At 40.1% G+C, this 24,266-nt stretch overlaps 1 protein-coding gene across 1 annotated transcript in view; it reads right to left on the reverse strand.

The window, feature by feature from the left end:
* LOC309407978 (glypican-5-like) overlaps positions 1-24,266 on the reverse strand; it is a gene marked incomplete at both ends in the record, with an annotated part of 392,803 nt that overhangs the window by 144,864 nt on the left and 223,673 nt on the right. Inside the window, one exon of the mRNA XM_082003668.1 lies at positions 9,454-9,574. Coding sequence (XP_081859794.1) covers positions 9,454-9,574 — 121 coding nt within the window. The remainder of the gene's footprint in view (positions 1-9,453; positions 9,575-24,266) is intronic.

Consider the following 24,266-nt stretch of genomic DNA (forward strand, 5'->3'; position numbering starts at 1 on the left):
TTCCTTTAGCCTTTCCTATTTTAGTAATTACTTGCAAGCGTCTCCCTCAATAGAAGTAAAAGGCTATTCCTGGCACAGCCTCTCTCCAATATTCAGGCTTGCTTTCTAATTCCAAAGCATACGGGAATGCATACCAATAAAAGAGGAATGCAGATCAAGTATTCTTCTGATGCTTGCTCATGGCCCTATTTTCTCCTTTAGAGACTAGACAGTGACACCAGAAGTTTGCCTAACCTCAGCTCACACTTATTATTAGTTCGTCTTTATTTTGCCCTCCAAGAAGTACATGACTGATCATGTGAATACAAGCAGCACCAAACTGATGCTGAGGTTTTAGCCTCTCTACACACCGCGGATGCAGCGAGGAGCCATATTAAAAGACTGCTTGCCTGGGCAGACCAATATGAACCATCTCACATTAAGCTGCCATGAAGAAACCAAGTAAGCAGCCTAAATATGAGGGCTGCAGGTGTTATCGATGACTTGGCTCCCATGCTTCTGGGGATGTGCAGCAAGCATCTGGAGTGGCACTGGGCACCCACGGTGGGCAGCCATATTAGGCATCTAGTAAGAGAAACCTCTCAGAGGGACACCTGATCTGGGACTTCTCCGGTCCAGGTCCGATTCATCAACTTGTGCTACAATGCAACCCAAATTATTGCTGGAAACAAGCTGTTTAACTGAGAAGAGGCAGTATACTTTTAGTAGCATTAATCCACTTGTCACCAGCAATACAGATCTACTTGAGCTTTATAGACTAAGTTTGGGCTTCGGGTAGCCTTTAGTTTTATCCTCTTATGCTGCTTCTTCTACCTGTCTCCTCCCTTTAGTAGTGGAACAGAAAGAGAGGGAAATGACCCTGTTCTTGCTTTTGGCCAATGATGAATCAATTGTTTGAAGACCTTTCCTCTACCCTAAAGAAAACAATGATCAGCCCATAAATCTCTGCTTTTCTTTCCCATTATGCTAAGCTTACCACCTCCAAAAATAAGCATGTTATTGTACCTCAGGAATGAGATCAAAAGTAAATATCATAATCTTATGGTATTTATATTTAGACTTATAATGATAACAACTTAAAGCGATGTATACGACTTACATTGTTAAAGTGATCAGAAAAAGATGATGGGCTAATAGAACAAAATAAGTATTTACATAAAAGATAATTTATAATTTCAGTATGACAACCTTCATTAATTCAATGATAACGGCTGACTTCCTTTCTTAAAAAAACCCCAACAAATAACATGAAAACAAACAGGCTAACGCAGCAGTCAGATCCATGCTTCCTCCCCAGCTGTTAACAGCTGTTGAACAGTAAAAACTGTATGCCTTTTGGTTAGCACCTACGCCACAAATACAAGTTATTAGAGTGATGCATTTCTCTTGGGGTGGCAAGAAACCACAGTATTTCCACTAACGATGGGGAAAGTTTCCCTTTTGTCTCCTCCACCCCCTGGGCAGCAATCCCAAACCCCAGGACTGACCGGCCCCTCCTAGATGCCTCATACTCCTGCCCCTGCCTTGCTTTCCTGCCTGGCCTTGGGTGCCCACACCAGCCCTCGCACTCCCGCGCCCGGCCTCTCGCTCCCACACCACCTTCCCCTGGTCAGGCCAAAGCAGACCCCTCCGAGACGTGACCCTCTCCTCACTGGCAGCCATTACACCAGAGCATCCAAAGCACTTTTCGGCTCATCTGTGAAAACATCAGCTTGGGTTTTGCTCATCAGCTGCAACTAGAACTGGGCACTCAAGCCAAAGGACAGACTCCGTTTGTTTTGGTGTTCCCCCGCCATGATTTTTGTTTTTTGTGGGGGGTTTTTTTTCTGTTTATTTGTTTTGTTTTTTAAATAAGACTCTTCTTTTCAAACTATCTTTTTCTATATGTGATATGTTTTGGCTCAGTTACTGTATTGAAACAGTAGCTCTCCCCTCCCTCTCTCCCACTTGGCTCAAGTCACTACTGTGACTCAATATGTGATTTTGATTTATTAAGACTAATTTCCTACAACAAGCAAAACAAAACACATACAATGGCCCATCTGGGCAAATAATTTCTGAAAATGCTTGCAAGACAAATAGCACAGCATACTCTGAGACACAACACATGAATAATAAACGGGCATTTTAGCATTATATATTTGCTAGCATATAATAAGATATACTGGATTTACATTGAGATTCAGATTTGTCTTATTTTAAAATGTTACATTTCGGTTTAGTTGAGCCAGTATTTCACATTATTTCTGTTTCTATCGAAATCTTGATGCTGTTTTTAATACTAAAAAGTAATTTATCAATTCTAATTAAAATTATTTAATTATATCTCAAGTTGCTGTATTTAACAAAACCAAACAACAACCTGCAGACCTCAGGCCAGCAAAAAGTACACTGATTTCAGCCAGGGATAATATATAACTTAATTAGCAACAAACAACAACATTAACATATGCTTTCCATAAAACAATGCTCCAGTGATGTTTTTTTCAGTGGGACTGGACTAGAAAGAGCTCTCCTGTTCTGATTCATGGACAAACTTCTGGTTTTGACAGAAGTTTTAACGCCGCAGCAGAAGCAAGGTTGGAGCTTCCAAACTCCTTTTGTTTTTACAGCATAAGGACCTATGAGAGAACAAAACCACTGAGCACAGCCGAGTGACTGAGGCTGCCAGGCCTTGAACAAGATCTCCACATCTCCAGATGAGTAGCCTAATGACTGAATTATTATTGGTTGGTCTGCCTTTCTATCTGCCCCTCACGGAACGCAGACAAAGGGAATCTGGGTGAATTTTTCTTCCTTCATGGCCACATCTATGTATTTTCCAGTAGGAGCCCAGCTGAGTCATCTGCAGCGGGGGGCTTGTCCCTGCTCCTTCTCCTGCACGCTCCATCCCTGTGGATGCTCCCCCAGCAGCCTCACCGGGGATGCGCAAGTCAGAAATGAGGAAGGGGTGCAAATGACTGTCTCAAAGCAATAGCAGTTTGCAGAAACCTAAGAGCAGCATAGGATTTTGACAGACTTCAGACACCCCAGCCCACTATTTGAATACATTTCTTGTGAATTTTACTCCTAATGGAAGCCCTGACAGATAAATGCTCCTAAGCAAGCAGCAACTACACCCCGTTTAACTGCCTGAGCGCTACAGCCTGTATTGTGAGAAACATTTCCTAGTGAGGCATCCCCATTACTGTGTAGTCTGCTGCCTACTACCATGGCCTCATGCACTGCTGTGTGATACGCTGCTTTGCAAAGAGGGCTCTTTGTTGATTTTGATTTCTCTTGGTAACAAAAGAATCCCCCAATGGACGGCGAATGCATTTTCTCCAACTTTGATTGACAAGTAAATGTGAAAATATGTTACAAAAGCAAAAAGCTGCGAACCCAAAGATGACTTGCTAAGATCTATATTTGACCGAAATTTGCCAGGTTCTTCAATGAAACAAGAGAGCTAAATTGCTAGTAAATTTTTGTTTATTTTTCCCAGGCTGGCAGCATTTATGTATCTCTTCTTGCTTTAATCAGAGATATGATGAAATCTAATGTCTTCAAAATTTTTATACAGCATATATTATATATGTGTACGTATGTATTTCCTAAGAAACAGAAAACCATACAGAAGACCACACAGAGAAAGATTATGCTCAGTCTTTTGAGTAAGCTGGATTGTTTCAAGCACTGGGATGAGTTGTTTCATTGCATATGGATTATGAAAAAGATCATAACTTATTCTCAGAGCTGAGCATTCAGCATCTCTATCTGGAAGCAGAGAGATATCTGATTCTTAGCAGAGGAGAAGAAAAACGTCCCATGAATCTAGTAAAAACAAACATTTAGAAAAAAAATAGGATGAGAAACAAACTGTGTATGACTGATGAAGTAATCTGAGATGACAGTTTATTTGAAGACGGGGTGAACAATTTTTATACAGCAGAGCAGGAAATAAAAAACACGTTAATTTGCTCTTCCCTGGCATTATAGGACTTCATGTATTTATAAGACTTTTTATATATATTAGAAGGCTTTATATATTATAAAACTTTATATTTGTTTCAGGTTTCATTAATTCTATCTTTTATTTTCCTGCAGTATATGCATTTCTTGCTGCTATTTATTAATCAGCCAATAACTACTGTATTAATTCACTTATCACTGCTGTTTATATTTGGAGATGAAGGTGGCGAGGGCTGTTACTGCTTTTACAGTGATGTGAATTCAGAAAGGACCAAAACAACTGTAGAAAGTGTTTGCTTCAATGAAAATTTCTCCTGTACCTGAACTGCAGACAAGCTGAGGCAGGAGGACTTTGATGACCCAGACCATTCAAAACCCGCACTGAAGAAGCAACAGTCTCTGTTGCGATGTGGATCCTACGTTACTTGCAAAAGATAAAAATCAGTCTTGGGGTCAGCTGGGTGCCGTCCTCAACAGGCTATGATGGTGTGCCTTGGCAGTATCGTGGTGCAGAGAACACAGGCTTTCGCCTCCTATATTTCTGTATAGGAACCATTGCGGAAGTACCTGTATAATAGGGTCTGCATGCAATGAATCCTGAAAGCCCTGAAAGCATACTACGTGTGCACAGATTGTCAGTGCACTGCACACAGTACACGGCTAGGACTGGGGCCCAATCCCTTCAGTGTGTCTTTTTCTATTAATCTGTGTATCTGCATTAAATTCAGTGCCTCAAATTACAGATAGTCTGTGTGGTTAGTGACCAAAGAGAGAATTAGTATCTCTGGGATTCCAGATGTGTTGCTTCACACTTCCACAAGGGATGTGTAGCACCTGAAGTCCTGAGGAAATTTCCACTGTCTCCAAATGCTTTGGGCAGACAGGAGAGGGAAAAAAAAAAAAAAAAGAGGACCTGCTTTGGAAATCCAGACATATGGCAGTTCTGGGAAAAGTGCTCTGTTTTGTAAGGGACACAAGTCTCTGCAGGTTTTGGGAGGTATGTGGGGGGCAAAGCAATAACTTCTAAGCCTGTTGGGGCTGCTTAAGTCCCAAGTGCTGAAAGTAATATAACAACAGTCTTTCTAAGCATTGGATGAAACGAAGAACGGAATATTTTGAGTATTAGTCCAAGTCAGCTACAACTTTGGATGAAAATCAATCCAACTTGTCTCCACTTAAATCTCATATAAAAAGTCTATAATGTAATAAATTTTATACATGTCTAAAAATATATATACACTTTTAAATTAAGTAGTAGTTCAATGATTTATTGTATTATTCTCTACTGTCTAAGCCAATTAAATTCACATTTGAAATTAAATTACGGCTAGCTCGTATTATCGGTAAGAAACATCTCAGTACTGTTGCTTTGAACCTTGCTGTGACAGCCTCCTTTGTATAGAAGGCTAAAAGGAATTCAAGTTACATGCATCTCTTAATTCACCTGGCAGATCCATGAGACTTTGGTGGGGAGAAAAAGAAAAAAAAAAAAAAAAGAATATGGGGGTCCAGATTCAGCAAGATTTGTTTTGGCATTGATCTCATTTTAAGCACTAGGATATAGCACTGTCATCTTGAATTACAGCTATGCCCTAAGCATTGATCTCTGACTGACAACAGCAAAACACACCGATTCTCAAAATCTGTCAAGACTAGAATTAGGCCAACAAAAGACAAATAAGTTAAACTTGTATAATACTTATTATATTATAATCCTTGAGAATGCCACACAACCCTGCTAGTAAAGGTATAGTCAAAGCTTTTTCACTTTTCCCTAACATTCTCATTGCTTTTCAATGCAATTGATCCTTTAGGATTTTTGACCTTGACCTCAGAACCACTTGTGTTTGAACTGTGAAAAGCATTATGCTGAAGAAAAACATTAAAACATATTTACGTGCGACTATGTGGCAAGAAATAGTACTCAAAAAAAGCGCAATGGGGGATTTTATGTTTATCATCAGTTGCAGTTCTTCAAAATCAACTTGGGACTTTGTTTGATCTGTTTTTGCATTGCTAAAAGTAAAAGTTACTACATGTAGATTGAAACTCAGTAATTCTACTGATCTGTGAATCAGCAGCTACAATAAGCCCTTCAAATACCTTTTCTGCCAGGGACGCAAGTAACAGCAATTGCTGAATTGTTGAATTTCACTTCACTTTTTGCTTTGCAATGTGTTTATAAAATGGCCTGCTATTTGCACAATCATTTTTTTAAAAAAACAACAACTATATTGTAAGGATTTAAGTCCCAGAAGAAAAAAATGAGGAACTGCTATAATCTCCAAAAAAATGGCATTTCAGCCTAAATGACAGGCAGAAACTGAAGACGACTTGCATACAGATTATTTGTAACATGCTGGAGTTGGGATGCACCAACTAGAACAATACATTGACAAGAATTTTATCCACGTCTGTGGGATTTAGGATCAATGAAGTTATTCATCTCCTTGCATTTGTGGATAATCTTAATAAGAAGCTAACAAAGAAAGGCTGCTGTACACCAAGACTGTCAGTTTGGGATTTAAACAAATGAACAGTTTGCTACTCCTGCGTGGCCAGTGACAAGCCACTCTTGTTTACAGCCTTGTGCTGCATTGCTACCCCGCTCGCCAGAGGCACACGGTACGTCAGGCCCCGCTGACCCTGCACGCTGCGTCCTCAGCCCCCGATCGCCAGCGTGGGGAAGGAGGCTGCAGCAGCAGTCACGGAGTGAGGAGGAAGAGCTGGGGTCCAGCAGGAGAAGACAGGAGGTGCAAGAGGAGCTCTCGAACACGGCACCTATTAGATTTGCTCCAGAAATGGTTAAGAATTACTAAGCTAAGCTACACCTTTTAGGAAAATGAATCCTGTTGATTTGAACGTAGCTGTAGTTGACAGTACTCCACAGCCTCGGCAAATTTATCTAGCAGCAGATTATCCCGATTTTCAAAAACACGCACTTTTGCAAAACAGAACGAGAGACAGACAGAAAGCCAACAGGCCCAGGCTTTCTGAGGGGTAAATGCAGCATGGCTGGACCTCGTTCTATTAAAACAGAAATGTTCTTTCTTTTAAAAATCTCAGCACATCTTCCTCTTATCCAAGAATATGCTTTCCTCTGGGTAGTTTAGCAGTATTACTTAAGCAGTAGAAAATTATTGGGGGCTAGACACATCAAATCACCTATGCTGCACATTCTGTGCATTGCTTGGTTCTCTGCTCTCCAGGCTTCCTGCCTCTCTAGGATTGCTTCCACATATGCAATATGCAACTGTTGCTTAAAATGGTGTTGCAAATGTCAAACACTTAAGAAGAAACAAAGGTAACACCTTATTTTATCACTGTTTAAATTCCACCTTACATATTGCCTCCCCTCCCCAAAAAGAATAATTTGATGAAAAAAAATCAATTTGCCTGTAAAATGAGTAATGGTATTCTGTATAACTCTTCCTCTATACAGTCTACACACACGATCGATTACACTTTAAAACTCCTGATTTAATCGGCTTTTCAGTGTCAGTTTTTATTTGTATATTAATATCACAACTGAAATGAAAATTCAAGAAGCAGAAAACAGCTACATGTGTTTGATGTCATATGTGAAAGCCTTAGATATTTAGCAACTTCTTTGATGCTTTGATCTCTGAAGAAATCTTACTAAAATTATGATCAAAGGAATTTATATTATTCCAAGTACTTAACAACAAACCATCTTAGGGCAATAATCAGTATTCTGTTTAATCCTTCACCCTTGGAATCCATTATTGCTAAGCAATTCAATCTGATGGGACTTACATTTACTTAAGGATGATATTCTCCTAAAACAGAATTAGAAGTAACAGAAAACACTTCCAACTTGCAGAAAGAACTAGGAATTGGATTTTATTCTTCTGACTCAAACGTGTTCTTTGAAGCTGTTTTTTAAATGTACGTGACTTAAGAAAATTGGTACGCAGCTCATTATGGGACCTTTCAGCTGTTTGTTTTTCGACAGCAGACAAAGAAAAAGAATTTCCAATACACAGCTACTTTTAATTTAATCTGTTGCTAACTATTTCCTATTGTCAGTGTTTATAGAAGACTATTACACAGATGGATATATCTAATATTTATAAAGTAAATTAACACTCTACTTTATAACGTGCAAAGGTAGATAAATAATGAATTATCCTTTTCATCAATCTGACCACATAATGTCTATTTCACTGTAAAATTAAGTACAGCATCAGACTGGTTGTTGTAATCCCCCATGGCAAGTTAAATCAAACAACGTGATACAAAGAACCCCTAAACTGCAGCCTATAGAACAGCTGAAGCACATTAGAGCCAAGCAAGATTTAACAAAAACACTAATTACTGGTTAGATGATGGATTTACCACCAGTGTTTGAGGAGAGGTAAAGGAGGGTTGTACTGTTGCAGGAGCAAGTAAGAGATCAAACCATGACTCCCGGTCACAGCCACAATCTTAATAACCTCCCACATCCTGACAGCAATTCCTTTTCCCATTTTACCTGTGCAGATTATTTTTCTTCCTGCACATCCCACTCGCTGTGGGGTGGACTTTAATCTTACAGCGGTTTTCTACTAACTATTTACATCCCCATACTCCATCATTCTTTAATGGCGAAAGATTGCAAGTAGACTAATGTGAAAACACATCTGACTCTGAACAGAGTGTTGTAAGCATTCTTCCAAGCTGACAAGAAAACATGCCTACTTTAAATGAAAATCAATCTCTGTTAAATCTGTTAGCTCCAGCTCATTTGGACTGGCACCACTTTAAGAGCTCACAAAGAGGTGTGCTGAAGCAGTAATATCAGAGAATCATGCATTCAACTCTGAAAGATGGCAGATGCACCAGGACTGCAAGCGCATCTGAGGGAACCCAAAAAGATGACATACACAACCTACCAATGAGTTTGTCATTGTCAGATATCTTTCCTTTTCAGCTGAGGGGCTTGAGAACAAGGCCTGTTAAGAAAATGTTTTTCAAAGGTGCGCAGCTAATTCATCCTGAAGCACCTTCTGTCCTGACTTCACCATTCCATACAATTCAGTTATCACACCCTTATAGACCCATTTTGTCTTTATAATCCACAACACTGGAAAATAGGAAGCTGCACAAACAAGGAGATATTCCTCCAACACAAGGATATCACAGGATTCCTAAAAGACTCCTAAAGGCGCTCACACAGCCTGACTTCTAGTCACAAACTTCATGTGAATTATGGGGCTCAGGAGTTCCTCCATGTTCTGGGGACTCTGGACTGTAGGACAGTTAATCAACAGCCAGGAATTAGAGCAACTTCAGGGAAATAATTTTGCCTTATTAGAGTTCATAAACCAGCTGGCACAACAGAATCTTCAGTTGCCTTTAGTCCTGGGCCCACTGCATGGCTATTTCAGGCCTATTATCCTGGGAAATGTAACATGCAAAGCAGTACCAACTAGAAATTTTAGCTTCAGCTCTGCTATCAAACACAGTGATAAAATGCTTTTATCTCTGAAAGCTACTTACTTGATTAAAGTGCTGAAGTTTATCAATTAAATTGCTGATGAGTGGGTCCAATCCTCTGACTTTCAGTTCTGGGTTATTAATTTGTGCTTTCAGTCCATTGGAAACAACTCTGCTGGTATAACTGGAAAAGAGGGGGGAAAAAAAAGACAACATCAGTGACAGGAACCATATCCATCGGAATCAAAGATCGTATTAAAAGGGACTTACAGAAGGCACATATTTTCTAAACAGGAATAAAAAATTGTAATAAATATTTATGTTTTAAATATACAAAACGAAAATAAAATCAGTTTCTTGCAGTATCATTCATCACTTTGAACTATTCAAGTCATGAATGACAATTTCATAAAGCACATAGACATACCTTTCATTCATATTTTAATATTTGAACCTTTATAACAGAAATTCTTAAGTTCTTCCATGCAGCAAAGCTGATAGCTTCCAAAAAATCATTCTTTCATAATTACAGAAACCCAGGGGATTTAAGACAGAAACTAAACATTATGAGATTGATGTAAAATCCAATGAAACAGCAGTCTGATTTTGAAAAGATTCGACTTCTCTTGCTAGACTAGCAGTTTATAACCGAACTGTCCAGAGACACTGTAAAGCAGCACCTCCTGTTGTAGCAGTGCTCCTCACCATGCCTTCTCTGCATTACAAACTGGCTAGCCAGAGTCCACGTACAGGAAATCCCTCTAACCAAGTCTTGCTTTATTTGAGGAACAGCAGCTGTTCTCACCCACAAGGACCTGTCGCTTATCAGCAACCTTCTCCCACCAACTGTTGACTAAACAGTTACTGCCAGTCTTTTCTGGAATACACCATAGTGTATTCTCAAAACCCAATTGGTTTGGGGCTCCACCCATGTACTCTGACGGGGAAAATTCCAGGATTGTACACATTTGGTCTCTACTTCTGAACATGTCTTTACTACAGTTGAGGAGGTGAAGTCATCAACACATGTATACCGAGTTCAGTCCTGGAGTTATTCAAACTACTGCATATTGGCTGCAGAGTTGATCTAGTTCATGCAGGATTTAAGTTCAACCCACCTGCAATACACTGCAAATCCCAGAGAGAGCGAGCGCCACTTTCCTGGTGAGTCACACTTTTGAGGGTGGTATGTAATCACTGTCATTAGTTTGGTGCTCATTTGTCACAAAGTGGATGACAAATGTTTGCATGACCACTTCTGAACTGGACAAGAGACTGTTCCCAAGCCAAACTCTCTTAGACACACACACCCCCATGAGGATCTTAATGACATCATGTTGGCATCTTTGTAGGTCAGCTAGCTGTCCTGGTTTCAGCCAGGGAGAGTTAATTTTCGTCATAGAAGCTAGCGTGAGGCTATGTTTTGGATTTGGGATGAGAAAATGTTGATAAGGTGCTGATGTTTTGAGTTGTTGCTGAGTAGTCAAGGACAGTCCAGCTTCTCATGCTGGCCTGCAGCGAGCAGGCTGGGGGTGCATGGGAAGCTGGGAGGGGACACAGCTGGGACAGCTGACCCAGGCTGGCCAAAGAGATATTCCATACCATATAACGTCATGCTCAGTATATAAAGCTGGGACAAAGAAGAAGGAAGGGGTGGAGGGACGTTCGGAGTCATGGCGTCTGTCTTCCCAAGAAACCATTACGAGTGACGGAGCCCTGCTTCCCTGGAGATGGCTGAACACGTGCCTGCCCATGGGGAGTGGTGAATGAATTCTTTGTCTTGCTTTGCTTGCGTGCGCGGCTTTTGCTTTACTTATTAAACTGTCTTTATCTCAAACCATCAGTTTCCTCACTTTTACTCTTCCGATTCTCTCCCCCGTCCCACCGTGGGGGAGTGAGTGAGCGGCTGCGTGGGGCTTGGTTGCCAGCTGGGGCCAAACCATGACAGTAGCAATCGGCTGTGCTCCTTTGGACTGAAACATCAAGAGAAACATCTTTCACTTTGATCAGACCTTCGAAGAGATACTTTGATATCCCAGATGTTTTCCTATCAGTGAATCCTTCACTGTAAACCAATTTGTGCTGAAGCTGAGAAAAGCACCTTAAAGTAGAAAAAAGTGTCCAAATTCTATTGCAGAAAGGCAATAAAATGTGGCAGGGGGAGACCTAGCTCTCCAAATATATTTGTCATATCTTAATTTCATTTAGTGTGAACAACAAATTTTATGCAAACTACTGGCAAAGCATATTGTATTATACTGCTGTAAAACATGTGGCTTAAAAAGAGAAAAAACTGAGAATGGTCAACCTTTTCAGTAAACTCAACAAATTTCACTTGTCAGGAAAAAAAGAAAAACAAATGGTTTGGAACAAAGAATTGAGAAAAATCATATTTCTCACTAACAGCCAGATAGTATTTCGAGGATGAACATTAATGAAAATCTTTTTCAATGAGTTTGTATTTTTTTGTTCACTGAGCATTTTAAAGGTAACATTCTAATTTTCCTTGATGTGTAACTCACACAAGTATAAACTAATCTGGAACTATAAACTTTCATGATCCAATGGCATGTGAAACATAATGGTCAAGTTCTGATCTTACAAGTAGACCAGACAGCTGGGCCAACGTCCGCAGGAAGAACCCAGCTAAAGTACAATTTTGAAGTCAAGACCAGTATAGACCATATCAATCCACACCGATTCATTTGGACAATACAGGAACACTGCTGCACCTTACCTGCCTTTACCTTTACCTTTATTCACAAGTCACACTATTTGCTGAATGCTCAACATTGTTCACCATGTGAAAACAGACGGTTACCCACTGTAGATGTATAGGGACACTTCACACAGCTTTTTGAGATCGTCTAGTTGCCATACAGGAGAAATTTGATTGAATGGGTGAGCTCCACCCATCTGTTCAGTGAGTCTCTGTATACGTAGCTTTGCCTGATCAGAAAGTCATCAACAGCCGCAAAAAGCAAGGGTTTTCCTTTTCATTGCTCTTGACTGCTCTCCATTCAACCTCTGGTTAGAGCTATCGGAATTTCTCTAGAGGCTTATGTTATTCTAATCCAGGATAAAGAACGCAAAATTGCTTCCCCTCTGGGTTGGTTGGAGTTGGGTTTTTTTTGGCAAATGATACTGCTTTTTTTTTTTCCTCCTCTGAATCACAAGCCACCATTAAATGCCTCTAGGTGGTATTGCAAACCTACAGCACTGCATGGAGTTTGCATAAACATGACCGATCAGGGGTATTGGCAGCAGCAGCATTAATGCCAGAGTCCTCAAAGGGACCCAAAATGTGTAAAGTCAATTTCAGTCAACTCTCATGTATTGCTGTTGCTAAATATATACCCTCTTTTACATGCATCATTATCAGGAAAATAGGACCATTTGGTATGAATGAGTTCACAGTCCACCAAGACAAAGGGGATACTCATATCCTTGAAGTTCCATACACGTTTAAGGTCTCACTCTTTAAAGCTCTAGAAATATGCATAAATTATGCACAGATATTTCTGTTGCCCAGATTGCTTGTAATTAGATTCATAATGTGGATTACCTAAATTTCAGATGTCAGAGAAAGCATGCGTGAGTTGTGTGAATCCTACATCATTTCCTCATCTCCTTGGTCTAGCATAGCTCCAGTATGGCAGTCACTAACTACATCTAACTGCTAATGCAAGACACCAGCACATAAGAGTTGGCCAAGCTATGGTCTAGAACATGTCCTGCATGACTTAGCAATGCCCAGAAAACCAACTACAGACCTTTGGCAGTGGTGAAATAGATGTGATCTGCCAAATGAATGGTGTAAAAAGCTGATGTAAAGAGAGGCAAAAAACCCCCAACTTACTTGTAGAGCAGAGCACAACAATACCAGCTCTTGGGTTTCCCCATAATAACCCATACGCGCTGCTTGTCATGTGTGTTCTTACAGAGAGGTCATGTCTATAACAAACCTAAGCCCAGAAAGACTCAGATGAACTAAAAAATGGTGAGTTCAGAGAAGGTGGGCTACACCTCTCAAGGAGACAGACAGGGCAGAGAACTGAAGAATTGCACAGCCAGACAGAAGGGAGAAATTCCTCCAGTCCACCACAGCCAAGAACCAAAGACTGTACTAGAAAAAGACATTATGTCCATCTGACTCAAATGATTACCCTGTAAACTGCAAATCCTTCTACTAGCTCTGTATCATGGTAAAATACTTTGAAATAAACACTATACATCTCCTGAAAGATAATCTGATTACTACACTTCTTTGCACTATCTAAAACATTTCTTTTGTTGACATCAGATCCTGAATTACTGGAAATGTATATTAAGTGAAGATCAGAAATTGGCTTGCTTTATTTAATAACCTGCAATTTAACTGAAATATTGTAGTACAGAATTGTTAACTCTGGTTACAGCTCTAGTGCTTTATTAATAGTAAACCCAGAAATGTCAGTAGGAATGGCCAGGAAAGTTGTATTAAAATATTGTCACTGGAGCAATCAAAGTAACTGTTACATTGAGCCCAAGGAACAGTGCATGCAGGAAGAATTTTCATCCAGACCTCAAACCTCATGCCAATGTCTCATCCTTAATGCCCAGCTGATCATTTGGGCAAAGCTATGATACTTTAAAAAAACAAAACCAATTTATAAAGAACAATCCCCCAAAACCCAGCTTTACAGTATTTCAGAACAGTATCAATAATTTCAGATTTTAGTTAACACAGCTCATCGCAGGTTTAAAAAAAAGGTAAAAAGTGAAATGCTGTTTACACATGGGATTACATTTCAACTTAAGGAACACATTTTTATTTTCTATATAAATATAGATAAATTAAGATATTTGAGTCTAAACACTTATTTTAAAATAAAGTCAGACATGAAATGTGTCTGAAATGTGTTTTTAACTCCTAATATGAAAAGGGATCAAAGTATAGGATTCCGTCAAAGACAAATATTCCCTTTTAGATAGTTCAATACTTTAAAAACTATATATAAACCAGAAATAATTTCAAACTCCAGGCAAAAGACCGTAGGAGCTGCATTAAGGATAGATCTTAACTAGCAGCAATATTTAGCTACAAAAGCCCAAGAAACAGGGTGCTGTTTTCATACCACTTCTTTCCCTCCTCCCCACAGGAGACCATACCAGTCAGGATATAAGTGTCTGATAAAGCTCTTGTAGGCAGCTTTTCCAACTATTATTGATTAAGCTCCAGCTGGGAGACTATTTCCATTACTACGTACTCCTCGGGGTGCTATTACCCTGAGTTGTGCCACCGGCAGCCACTAAGCACCCCAGTGCTTTGATCCGGTGGCTAATGGCCTGTCCTTTTCACGAATGCAGTCGGCTCCAGCGCGTATGCTCACCAGAGGGATTCCAAAGCAAGACACCACACCGCACTCCATATGCTTCGCAGCATGCACCGAGCACTTCAGAATTATCTATGTTGGAAATTCATGCTACCTGGAGCCTGAACTTCATCTGAATGCAATTCTCTTAATTTTAGTCCTCTTTTCTCCACTTGAGTATTTGGCCCAACATAGCTGCATAAGAGGCATCAAAATTTTTAATTAATTGTAGGAGAAACAGGACTTCTAACATAAGGCAAATCTGAAAATTTGAGCCTCACATTCAGTTCAGAGAAATCCATGAACTGCCATAAACATCTCTATGGGACAGAAATTGCTTTTGATGAAATCATTTGTCATACGACCTTGAGAGTTGCCATATACATAAAATAAGAATAAAATACACTGACTACAAAATTAAAGACATATTTGCCAAGATGTTTCTAATTTGTTAACCACATTTTAAAAAAATATAATTACACACTACCCATCACTAAAGCAGCAATTTTGAATCAGAAATATTTTTTGTAACGTGCTGTCTATTTTTTCATCTTTTTTGTTAGTACTTGTTGACTAATTCCACTATGATCAACAGGGGTTAAAACACCAACACCTTTCTGAGACACACTGGCAAACTCAAACTCTCTGTGACCAAGACTCTACTGGTTCACATTTAACCGGTCATTTCTTTGGCATTACGAAATGTGACTGTCCTATTTTCTGTACAAATGTATAAACTATTCTGTTAAGAAAAACAACCCTTCACCCCACAACAGAAAAGCACATTAAAAAACTGTAGAATAGACCACCTAAAAATGTTTTCTCAGACTTCTAAAAATCAACAGCTGTCCAGCAGCCTGCTAAAGCCAGAGAAGTCTAAAAAAAGTAAGCTACTGATTTTATAACCAACAAAATCATAAAACCGTTGAGACATTGCCAGACTTTACAATGATCATTTCACATCCAGCTCTGCTTTTTTTCATCTTTATGCATAAATTCTTAAACAGGAAACAATCCTAGAGATATATGTTGCCTGTAAAACTACCCAGAAGTAGATAGCACTATGCAAATAGTAACTACAATGAATTAAAATTATGTCTGTTTAGGCCCATATGTCTGAAAGTCAGTCATTGACCGCAGGCTCTCATTTGCTTTAAAAAAAAAAAAAAAAAAAAAAATCTGAAGTAGCCTGTTTATTTCAGTAATATACTCAACACACTGTCAGAGCATACACCACCCACCACCACTAAATGACTCAGAGGTTAAAGGGTTAGAGGGGGAGAAGGAAGGGAAGAGCTTTGAATGTGTCATTTAGTAAGAAGCAATGAGAAATACGTATAAGCCATTTAACTGGCCTTAAGATCCACTGAACAATTAATTCAGTTACATTAGGCATGGTTCACCAGATGGTGTGTTTTGTCTTATATTTATTCATAATTTGACCCTTGGGCTGGAATGGTTTGCCTGAAATTCAATTATGTGAATCCACTGCTGATCTACACCAGCCTGTTGTGTCTCCAAATTAATAATTTTTGGACATTTCCCTTACAGTTTTTGTATGCAGCCCTTGGCACATGCAAGACACTGACCTACAGGGCTCTGCAAGGAATGATTTTCTCTCAATTCAAGGATCACAGAAGTATGCACCAACCAGTAAAAGCAGTGCCAAAAAACCCGTATGGTTGGGGAATTTGAAATAATTAATCAAGATTATCAGCTTTGATCTGATTGATTATCAGCTTTGATCTGATTAACCCTTCATTTGCAAAATGGAAAGAACAAGCAGAATATATGGCAATTGTATATCCCTTGCATGGTTATTATAGGTGCCTGTCACTTAGTAACTTGAAGGAAGCAAAGCAAATGCTATTTTCCTGAAGTAGTGTTGATGCTTAAACATAATTCTCCAGGAGGAAGAGCCAGCCAGCACAGGATTCTCCATTGACTGAGCTGTCTCTAAGCTGCTCCACAGGATGAGACTAGCGGTGGGGGAGTCCCCCCCATCTCCTTGCAATCCTTGTCATTAAAACTGACCAACGGCCTGTGCTTCATCTCTGAGCGACTCCCACAATAGCCCTACTCAGAGAAATGCCTTGTATCATACTTTTTATAATTTCTGTAACAGCTTAGAAAACCTGGATTACAGTCATTGAGCATCTTGGCTGAGAGGTCTCAAAGAAAGGAATGATCAATCTATGACCAGTACTGTTCTCTAGGAACTAAATGCTCTTTCACTAAGCTGCCACAATAAGCAGTTTATTTTTTAAAAGAAGAATAAAAGAAAGAAATACATCTTCATAAATTTACTGTCAGATAATTAGCAGCCATGAGGGAAAAAATTGCCGAAGTTTGCAGATTTTGGTTTTGTTTTATGATTAGGTTTCCTTTCATCTACCCAACATGAATATTCAGCATATAAGTGCTTTGTAGAGTTAAATCCTGGAAGACTTCATGACTGTAACATTTATTCAGTTGGCCTGATCCATTAGGTCATTCTGCAATTAGCTCCATTAACTTAAATGTATATATTCCTTGTTTATAGGAAAGGTTTCAGTCGGACCTCCATTCATAGCAGGACTGCAATAAGAGCAGCTGACAAAGGTGTCCTCTAACAAGTAACATCCTGCAAAAAACACAAAGGCACATGTTGGGAAATCTTGAAAGCTCCAGATGTTTTCAAGCCCTTGCATACAGGACTGCAGGCTTTTATGCGATGGTTGAAAGTCACATCTTACAACTTCTTGGATAACCTGAAAACCAGTTAGGCATTTTGTTGGTTTTTAAGGAAAAAAACATGCAATTTATGCTAGCGTACAGCAGGAACACTTCTATTGAAGTCATACTAGGGTAAAAATATGGATACATCACATGAAAATCAAACCCTTTTTGCACAAAGAAAAAATTTTCATGTGTTCCAAACGATCAGCTGAGAACAACCAGAACAATATTTGCCAAGAGAAAGATTTATTTGTTTAAAAAAACCTATGTAAAGAGTTCATTTTGGAATGATTAAATAACTGCCAACAGACAAGAAAGCTCAAGTCTGGCACATAATGAGTTTAGCTGCCCTGAAGATTTTGTGAAGCAGAACTGACACGATGTGTATTCCGTCTCTGCCAGAACTACTCTAACAGGTTTCAGTGTAAGTTTCACAAAGAAACTTGTTTATTAGTAATTATGGGAAATGATGAGACAAATACAGTGTGTCAATGGGCTAACAGGATAATTAAAAAAAAATACCGCAAAGTCAAATAGCATTTACAATGTTTTTTCTCCATTTCTATAGGACAAAGACCTCCTGCAGTCTAGATTATTCTCCTGGTTTCAGCCAGGATAGAGCTGGTTTTCTTCACAGAAGCTAGCGTGAGGATATGTTTTGGATTTGGGATGAGAAAATGTTGATACCGTGCTGATGTTTTGAGTTGTTGCTGAGTAGTCAAGGACAGTCCAGCTTCTCATGCTGGCCTGCCAGCAAGAAGGCTGGGGGTGCACGAGGAGCTGGGGGGGACACAGCCAGGACAGCTGACTCAGGCTGGCCAAAGGGTTATTCCATACCATACAACGTCATGCCCAGTACATAAACTGGAGTTGGCCGGGGGGCGGGAATCGCTGCTCAGGGATGGGCTGTCGATCGCTGGGTGGTAAGCAATTGCTGTATTGGGCATCACTTGTTCTTGTGTATTCCTTTGTTGGTATTATTATTGTTGTTTCCCTCTCTCTTGCTGTCCTATTAAACTGTTTTTATCTCAACCCACGAGTTTTTTCCCAATTCTCTCCTCTGTCCCACTGGAGGAGGAGAGAGTGAGTGAGCGGCTGCGTGGTGCTTGGTTGCCGGCTGGGGCTAAACCATGACAATTATAAAGACAATTTTAAGACTGCAGGTACAAAAGCAAGTTACTGGAAGGCTTCAAGCGACTGGATGATGCCACCCTATGAACACACTGAAAATCACAGTGAAAAGCAACTCAGTGAAGGAGTGTACACGTAAAAGGTCTTATCATCAAAAAAAGATGTGTTCATCAGTTTTTCCAGAATAATGCTGAAAATGTACTGACTTGAGCTTCAAAGAATACTTGTAAAATGCTTGAAAAGTGTTGTAGAAAAGTTATTACAAATTGTAGGTGAAACAGCCTACATTCTTTTCCTAGGTATATGAAAAGTTAATACTACCTTCAAGGCACACTGAAAGCACCAAAGAAATTTGTAGAAGCTAATTGGACAGTCTTTATTATGCTGAGGGAAGGAAAGTACTTGCCTAGAATAACATCAGATAGGAAAGTTCTTCAGTTAAAAGTGGAATAAACTTTGCAAGACACACAAATGATACCTCTGTATCCATCAAAGTGAATACAATGAGCAATGAAAATGATATAAACCCAAAAGCTGATAACCTAAATATGAACTGGCAGCATAAAGACCATTCCCCATTAAATGCATCTGAGAAACAGAACAGAAAATAGAACAATAAACAAAACAGTCTACACTTATCAAAGTAACATCTGTGGCCACTCCTCAGGGAAAAAGTAAAGCTAACCTGAAACACCTTTTTTTCAGTAACTCCTAGACCAGGGGAGAGCATTCTTCAAGTACAAACAGGAGAAGAGAGCCAAGCTAAATCCTGATGAAGAATCTGATTCTGCAACTCTCAGAGACTGGCAGCTTGCACCCTGTTCTGGGGGCTGTGGAAAAGAAATGGAAACATTATGACTGCCTAACTTTTTAACCTGCCAGATGGAAGACACTACTGGAAAACAGGACTGACTCAGCAGAAAATACAGAGGAGAGGACTTGAACTCTTAGAAGAAAAAATAAAAACAGACTAGAATAAGTCTAGTTTAGACTAGATGTAAGGAAAATTTTTTTCACAATGAGGGTGGTGAAACACTGGCACAGACTGCCCAGAGAGGTGGTGGATGCCCCAACCCTGGAAACATTCAAAGACAGGTTGGACGGAGCTCTGAGCAACCTGCTCTAGTTGAAGGTGTCCCTGCTCATTGCAGGGGGGTTGCAGTAGATGGCCTCTAAAGGTCCCTTCCAACCCAAACTACTCTATGATTCTATGAATAAACTTCACAGCAGTGGAGAGACAATGAATGTCAAGCAAGGGCTTACAATATTTGGTTGATAGGACTTTTGGCAGGCCAAGGCAGCAAGGATCCAATTCCCTTTCCGGAAACCCTGGCTGCTGATACTTAAAAATTAGGCTTGACAGATGACTATGGGTATACAAAAGGATATTCTATGATCCCAGCATAGAAATTTTTATGAAGCAAAATGGGGAATGTCCCAAATTGCACAGAATCACATGTATGTCACAGGCAGACCACCTTGCCTGTGGCTCATTAAAAGCAAAGCAAAACATAACATAAGAAAAATACATTAATGCTAAGAGGTCAAAATTCCAGCTCTCGTCAGAAGTCAGTTTCTCCAAATACACTCAGATACACATGGGAGATTAACAAACAGCTGACACTAATGAATACATGAACTGCAGCTCTGTATGAACTCAACTCAGGGACTGAACTCTGACCTCAGTCTCGGCTTAAGCCCTCTGGCTTCGGCACTCCCTGCCATTTTCATTGCAGCCTACAGCTCCCACTGAGACAGCCCTGGGTGCGTACTGCACGTGCCTATTACTCCATAATCAACTACTCTTACGCCTAATAGTGCAGCATAACTGTTGCGGAATATCACTGCTCCTGCAGCAATTTCGAGTTTCTTGGGTCCATTTTTAATGCTTTCCGCAACTGTCATCCCCATGTCCCTTCACCCACCCTGCTGATTATGCCAACATGAACCCAGCTTTGCTTACTTCATTCTAAACCCTATTCTTCCCTCCCATGCTAGCTTGAAGTACCTTCTCAGGCTACTCTTTAAGGTGACTCACTACCTACCCTAACTCCCCCCGCTCCATGCCTGCATGTATAGCAATGTTGACAAAGTCATCAACTACTGCCAAAGCTGGTGCTCTATAATGGAAAGATGCACTTAGCCTGTACTTACTGGACACAGGGAGTAGATCTAGCATTCCTTCCCATCTCATGCAAAGGAGGCATTTGGGCAGTCCAGTCCCACTCTCTCTTCCAGGCTCATGTACAAGGCAGCTGAGATTTGCAGTTTCGGAACCCCTGTCACTTCCTCTCGATATTTTGGCTCTTTAGGGATGTCTCTGACCATTATGTATTCTAAACATGCACTAATGCACACATTCGATTTCGTTCCATTATACAGTTTTTCCAATGTATTTGTGCAGAGCTATTCAAGGCAATTCTTATCTGCTCCAGTGCCTTCACTTCTGCTCAGGTCTTAATACCTTCTAGTAGGTGTTTGGTCCTTTAGCCACAGATGGAAGAGTTATTGACCCTTTCTGGGCTGCAGGAGTGCGAGGTACACAGTTCCAATCTATTCCTATTTCCAGGCTAATAACTTGATCAGTAAGATGGTGATACTAAATTTTATATAAGTAAAAAGTAAATATAAGGCCTTAATGCTGTATAGAAAGAGATCAGACACTAAGACTTCCAAATCTCCTGACTCAGAGTTCTTAAACTCCTTCGCTTTTGCTTAATCTTTTCCACCAGCAAGACAGCTGAATTCATCATTCCAAAGCACCCAAGTTTTATTCCTTATAGAGCAAGCAGTATTGTATTGCAGAAGCTATGAGCTACCTGTTCAGCTCACCAGCAAATTTATAGATTTCATCCAACTCCTTCCTTTTGCAACTGCCTAACTGGCATAGATCAGGACAATCCACATTTATTGTTCCCCTAACAGTAAAACACCAACAGCCAAAATGCACTCGGCATATTCTGCTGCTGCTGGCTGATAGCTGTGGGCACTGGATCAGGCTGAGCTTAATTACCATTATCCTGTAGGCACTCTTATTGCTAGAATTCCTCACAGATACACCAAAGCCTTTGCCATACTAATACCACAGGAATATGTTTTGAATGCAGACTTTTTCAGGGCCAGCTTCATGGTTTGGAAACAGTTTAGGCAGGTAGCAGTTTTAATTTGTTGCTAGCTTATATCTAACAATGTTTGATGCAGCAGTTCAGTATCAAGCAAAAAATCAGGGTTTTGATCACACTTGAAAGCACTGCAGAAAATGGTAGTATTAGTAGAGAGCAAGTACAGTTTAGTTATGGAGATTAAAATGTCTTAGCACTTGTCCCAGAGAAGTGTTTACCCAGGTCAAGGCTGAAGAGCTTGAGAGTAATGTGGGAAACAAGCGGCCTCAATTCATGTTTTTGTCATTAAATATACAGCATTGTTTTCCTTGCTTGAGTGTCTGGTACTTCTCACAAAAATAACTGCACTAGAGGAGAGATCAAACGTAGAAAGATTTCCCTGTCATCACAAATTTGAAAAAGAGAATATTTATACAAAAATCAATTTACTTGACCTATAGTGTTCAATTGTTCTGCTAATACTGTTGAAGATTTATGTCTGGTTAAAACTGTTCCCTTCCACAATTTAGCTTCTCTCCCACTTGATTTTGCAGTAAGGTCACAATCCTGAGTTCATAATTTTATACTTTGTTACCAGAGACACAGAGAGTAACACAAATTCAACACAAGTTCACAGCAGGATTAACTACATCAAAGTCCAAATTGTCAGTGGAAAGAACATTTAAACACAAATACATATGCCACAAAATACTGCGCAGAAGAAAACCTAAGAAGAAAAATAAGGACAGGGAATCCTTTTTGCCCTGCTGTAAATGCCCTCCTCTTGGAATTCCAAGTGTCACAGGGGCTTCTGTCCTGAAGAAACCCAGTTCAATCATGTGAAGCACTATCTTATTTTTTAGTCACTTCTAAGCTAGATAATAGTAAGTGGGAAGAGTAACCACTTCTGACATACTTGCAGATCAGCGGCATGTTTCCACTAGAGTTTTGATTTCTGGTGCACAGATTCCCTTCCCTTACACCCCCACGAGAGCTCTAACAACTTTGTGTTAGATACAGCAGAAATACTCATTATAAAAACCCCAAGCAAATGAACACAAAGCAGATCACGAGACCCACTAGAAACAGGTAAACTCAAATGACCTTCCCATCACACACATACATATAGTACACTCACAAACATGCATTTTTCACTTTTTAGCTAGAAGGTGCCGACACCTGAAATCAGAAAAATAAACAGAGCGAATAATGTAACATAGAAAGAAATAAGCCTAACAGGGCATTACGCTAAATACAACGAGAAAGCAACCAAAATGTACTCAAACAAGCAACTGATGTCACAGCGATTGTAGGGACTCCCACGCAGCCCTCATCCACATAAAGCCCAAGCTGACCTGACTTTTTTTTTTTTTTTTTGCATGTAAATAACACAAATAATCTGTTTAATAATGACGTGCTACTATTCTCAGTTTATGTTTAGGGGATGAAGTTACAGTGCCTTAAGCAGAGATCCTAAAAGGACCCTGTCCCATCCAGTTCCCACTGATCATCTGAGCCTAAACAACTCAGGCTCATGCTTGGAAGATGCCAATGAACAAGGAATCAAGTGCTGATCTCCCACAATCACCCACCCCTGCATCCTTCTTAATCCTCCCTGGTTTATAACAATAGGAATAAATAGGTGTCTCTTCCAGCCTCCTGGATAAAGGCACACTGATCCGATCAGTCTGCCACCAAATACATTGCTGGAATACTTGCCTCCAGGTGCAAAGGCTCACTTGTACTTTCTTCTCAGCCCTCTTGACACCTTGGAAGGAGCAAGATGCAGCCTCCATTATTGCACCCCCAGCACAAGGCCAAGGAGACACCTGAACGTGGTCAGGACATACCCACGAGCTAGGCTGGCATGGCTAAGGCAAGATGAATCCTCACTGACTCACTGGAGGACTTAGCAAGCTGCCTTTTAATGAATGCTCCCCAGAGGATGTGCATGAGCACTTCGCTGCACAGTCTAAGCACTTCTCATAGTAAGGCAAAGAGGTCAGGACCTATCAAGCAGCATGTTATTTTTTCTGTGGATGTAAGGTGCAACACAAAGTGCTTCAGAGCTTGAGTGCAACCATCCTCAGTTAAAAAAGGAGCTGATAGTTTCAAGTGGTTGCCATGGGCCAAGCAGGCAGAGAGCTCTTTGCTCAAGCTCAACAGCTGCCCTGTGTCTTTTGTGTTTTTTTCAAGTCTTTCCTGAGATGAAGAGAGCTTTTGCATACCACACATGCTGGAGCTGACATCACTCAGCAGAAGAAATAGGTACCTGCCTGTGCTCAGCCATAAGGAAAGGTCTACAAATACCAGGAAAAAAAATGGCAAGAGGACTGACTGTTTTCCTACTAAAAATAGAAAAAAAACCCCAGGAAGTCTCTCCCCCCTCGCCTTTTTTAACATGTGTACAATATGAAAGAACACAGAGAACCAAAGACATTTTGAACACAAGACAAAAGGAATGAGAGAATAGCAGGCAGTTTGTTGTGGCACAGCTATCAGCTACAAAGGACCACTTGTTATCTATGTGCTAAAAATATTATGATGATTAATGGCAAGGACGAAAGAAAAA

Source organism: Phaethon aethereus (genome assembly GCF_964289735.1).
Source record: "Phaethon aethereus genome assembly, chromosome: 9".
Classification (NCBI taxonomy): Eukaryota; Metazoa; Chordata; class Aves; order Phaethontiformes; family Phaethontidae; genus Phaethon; species Phaethon aethereus.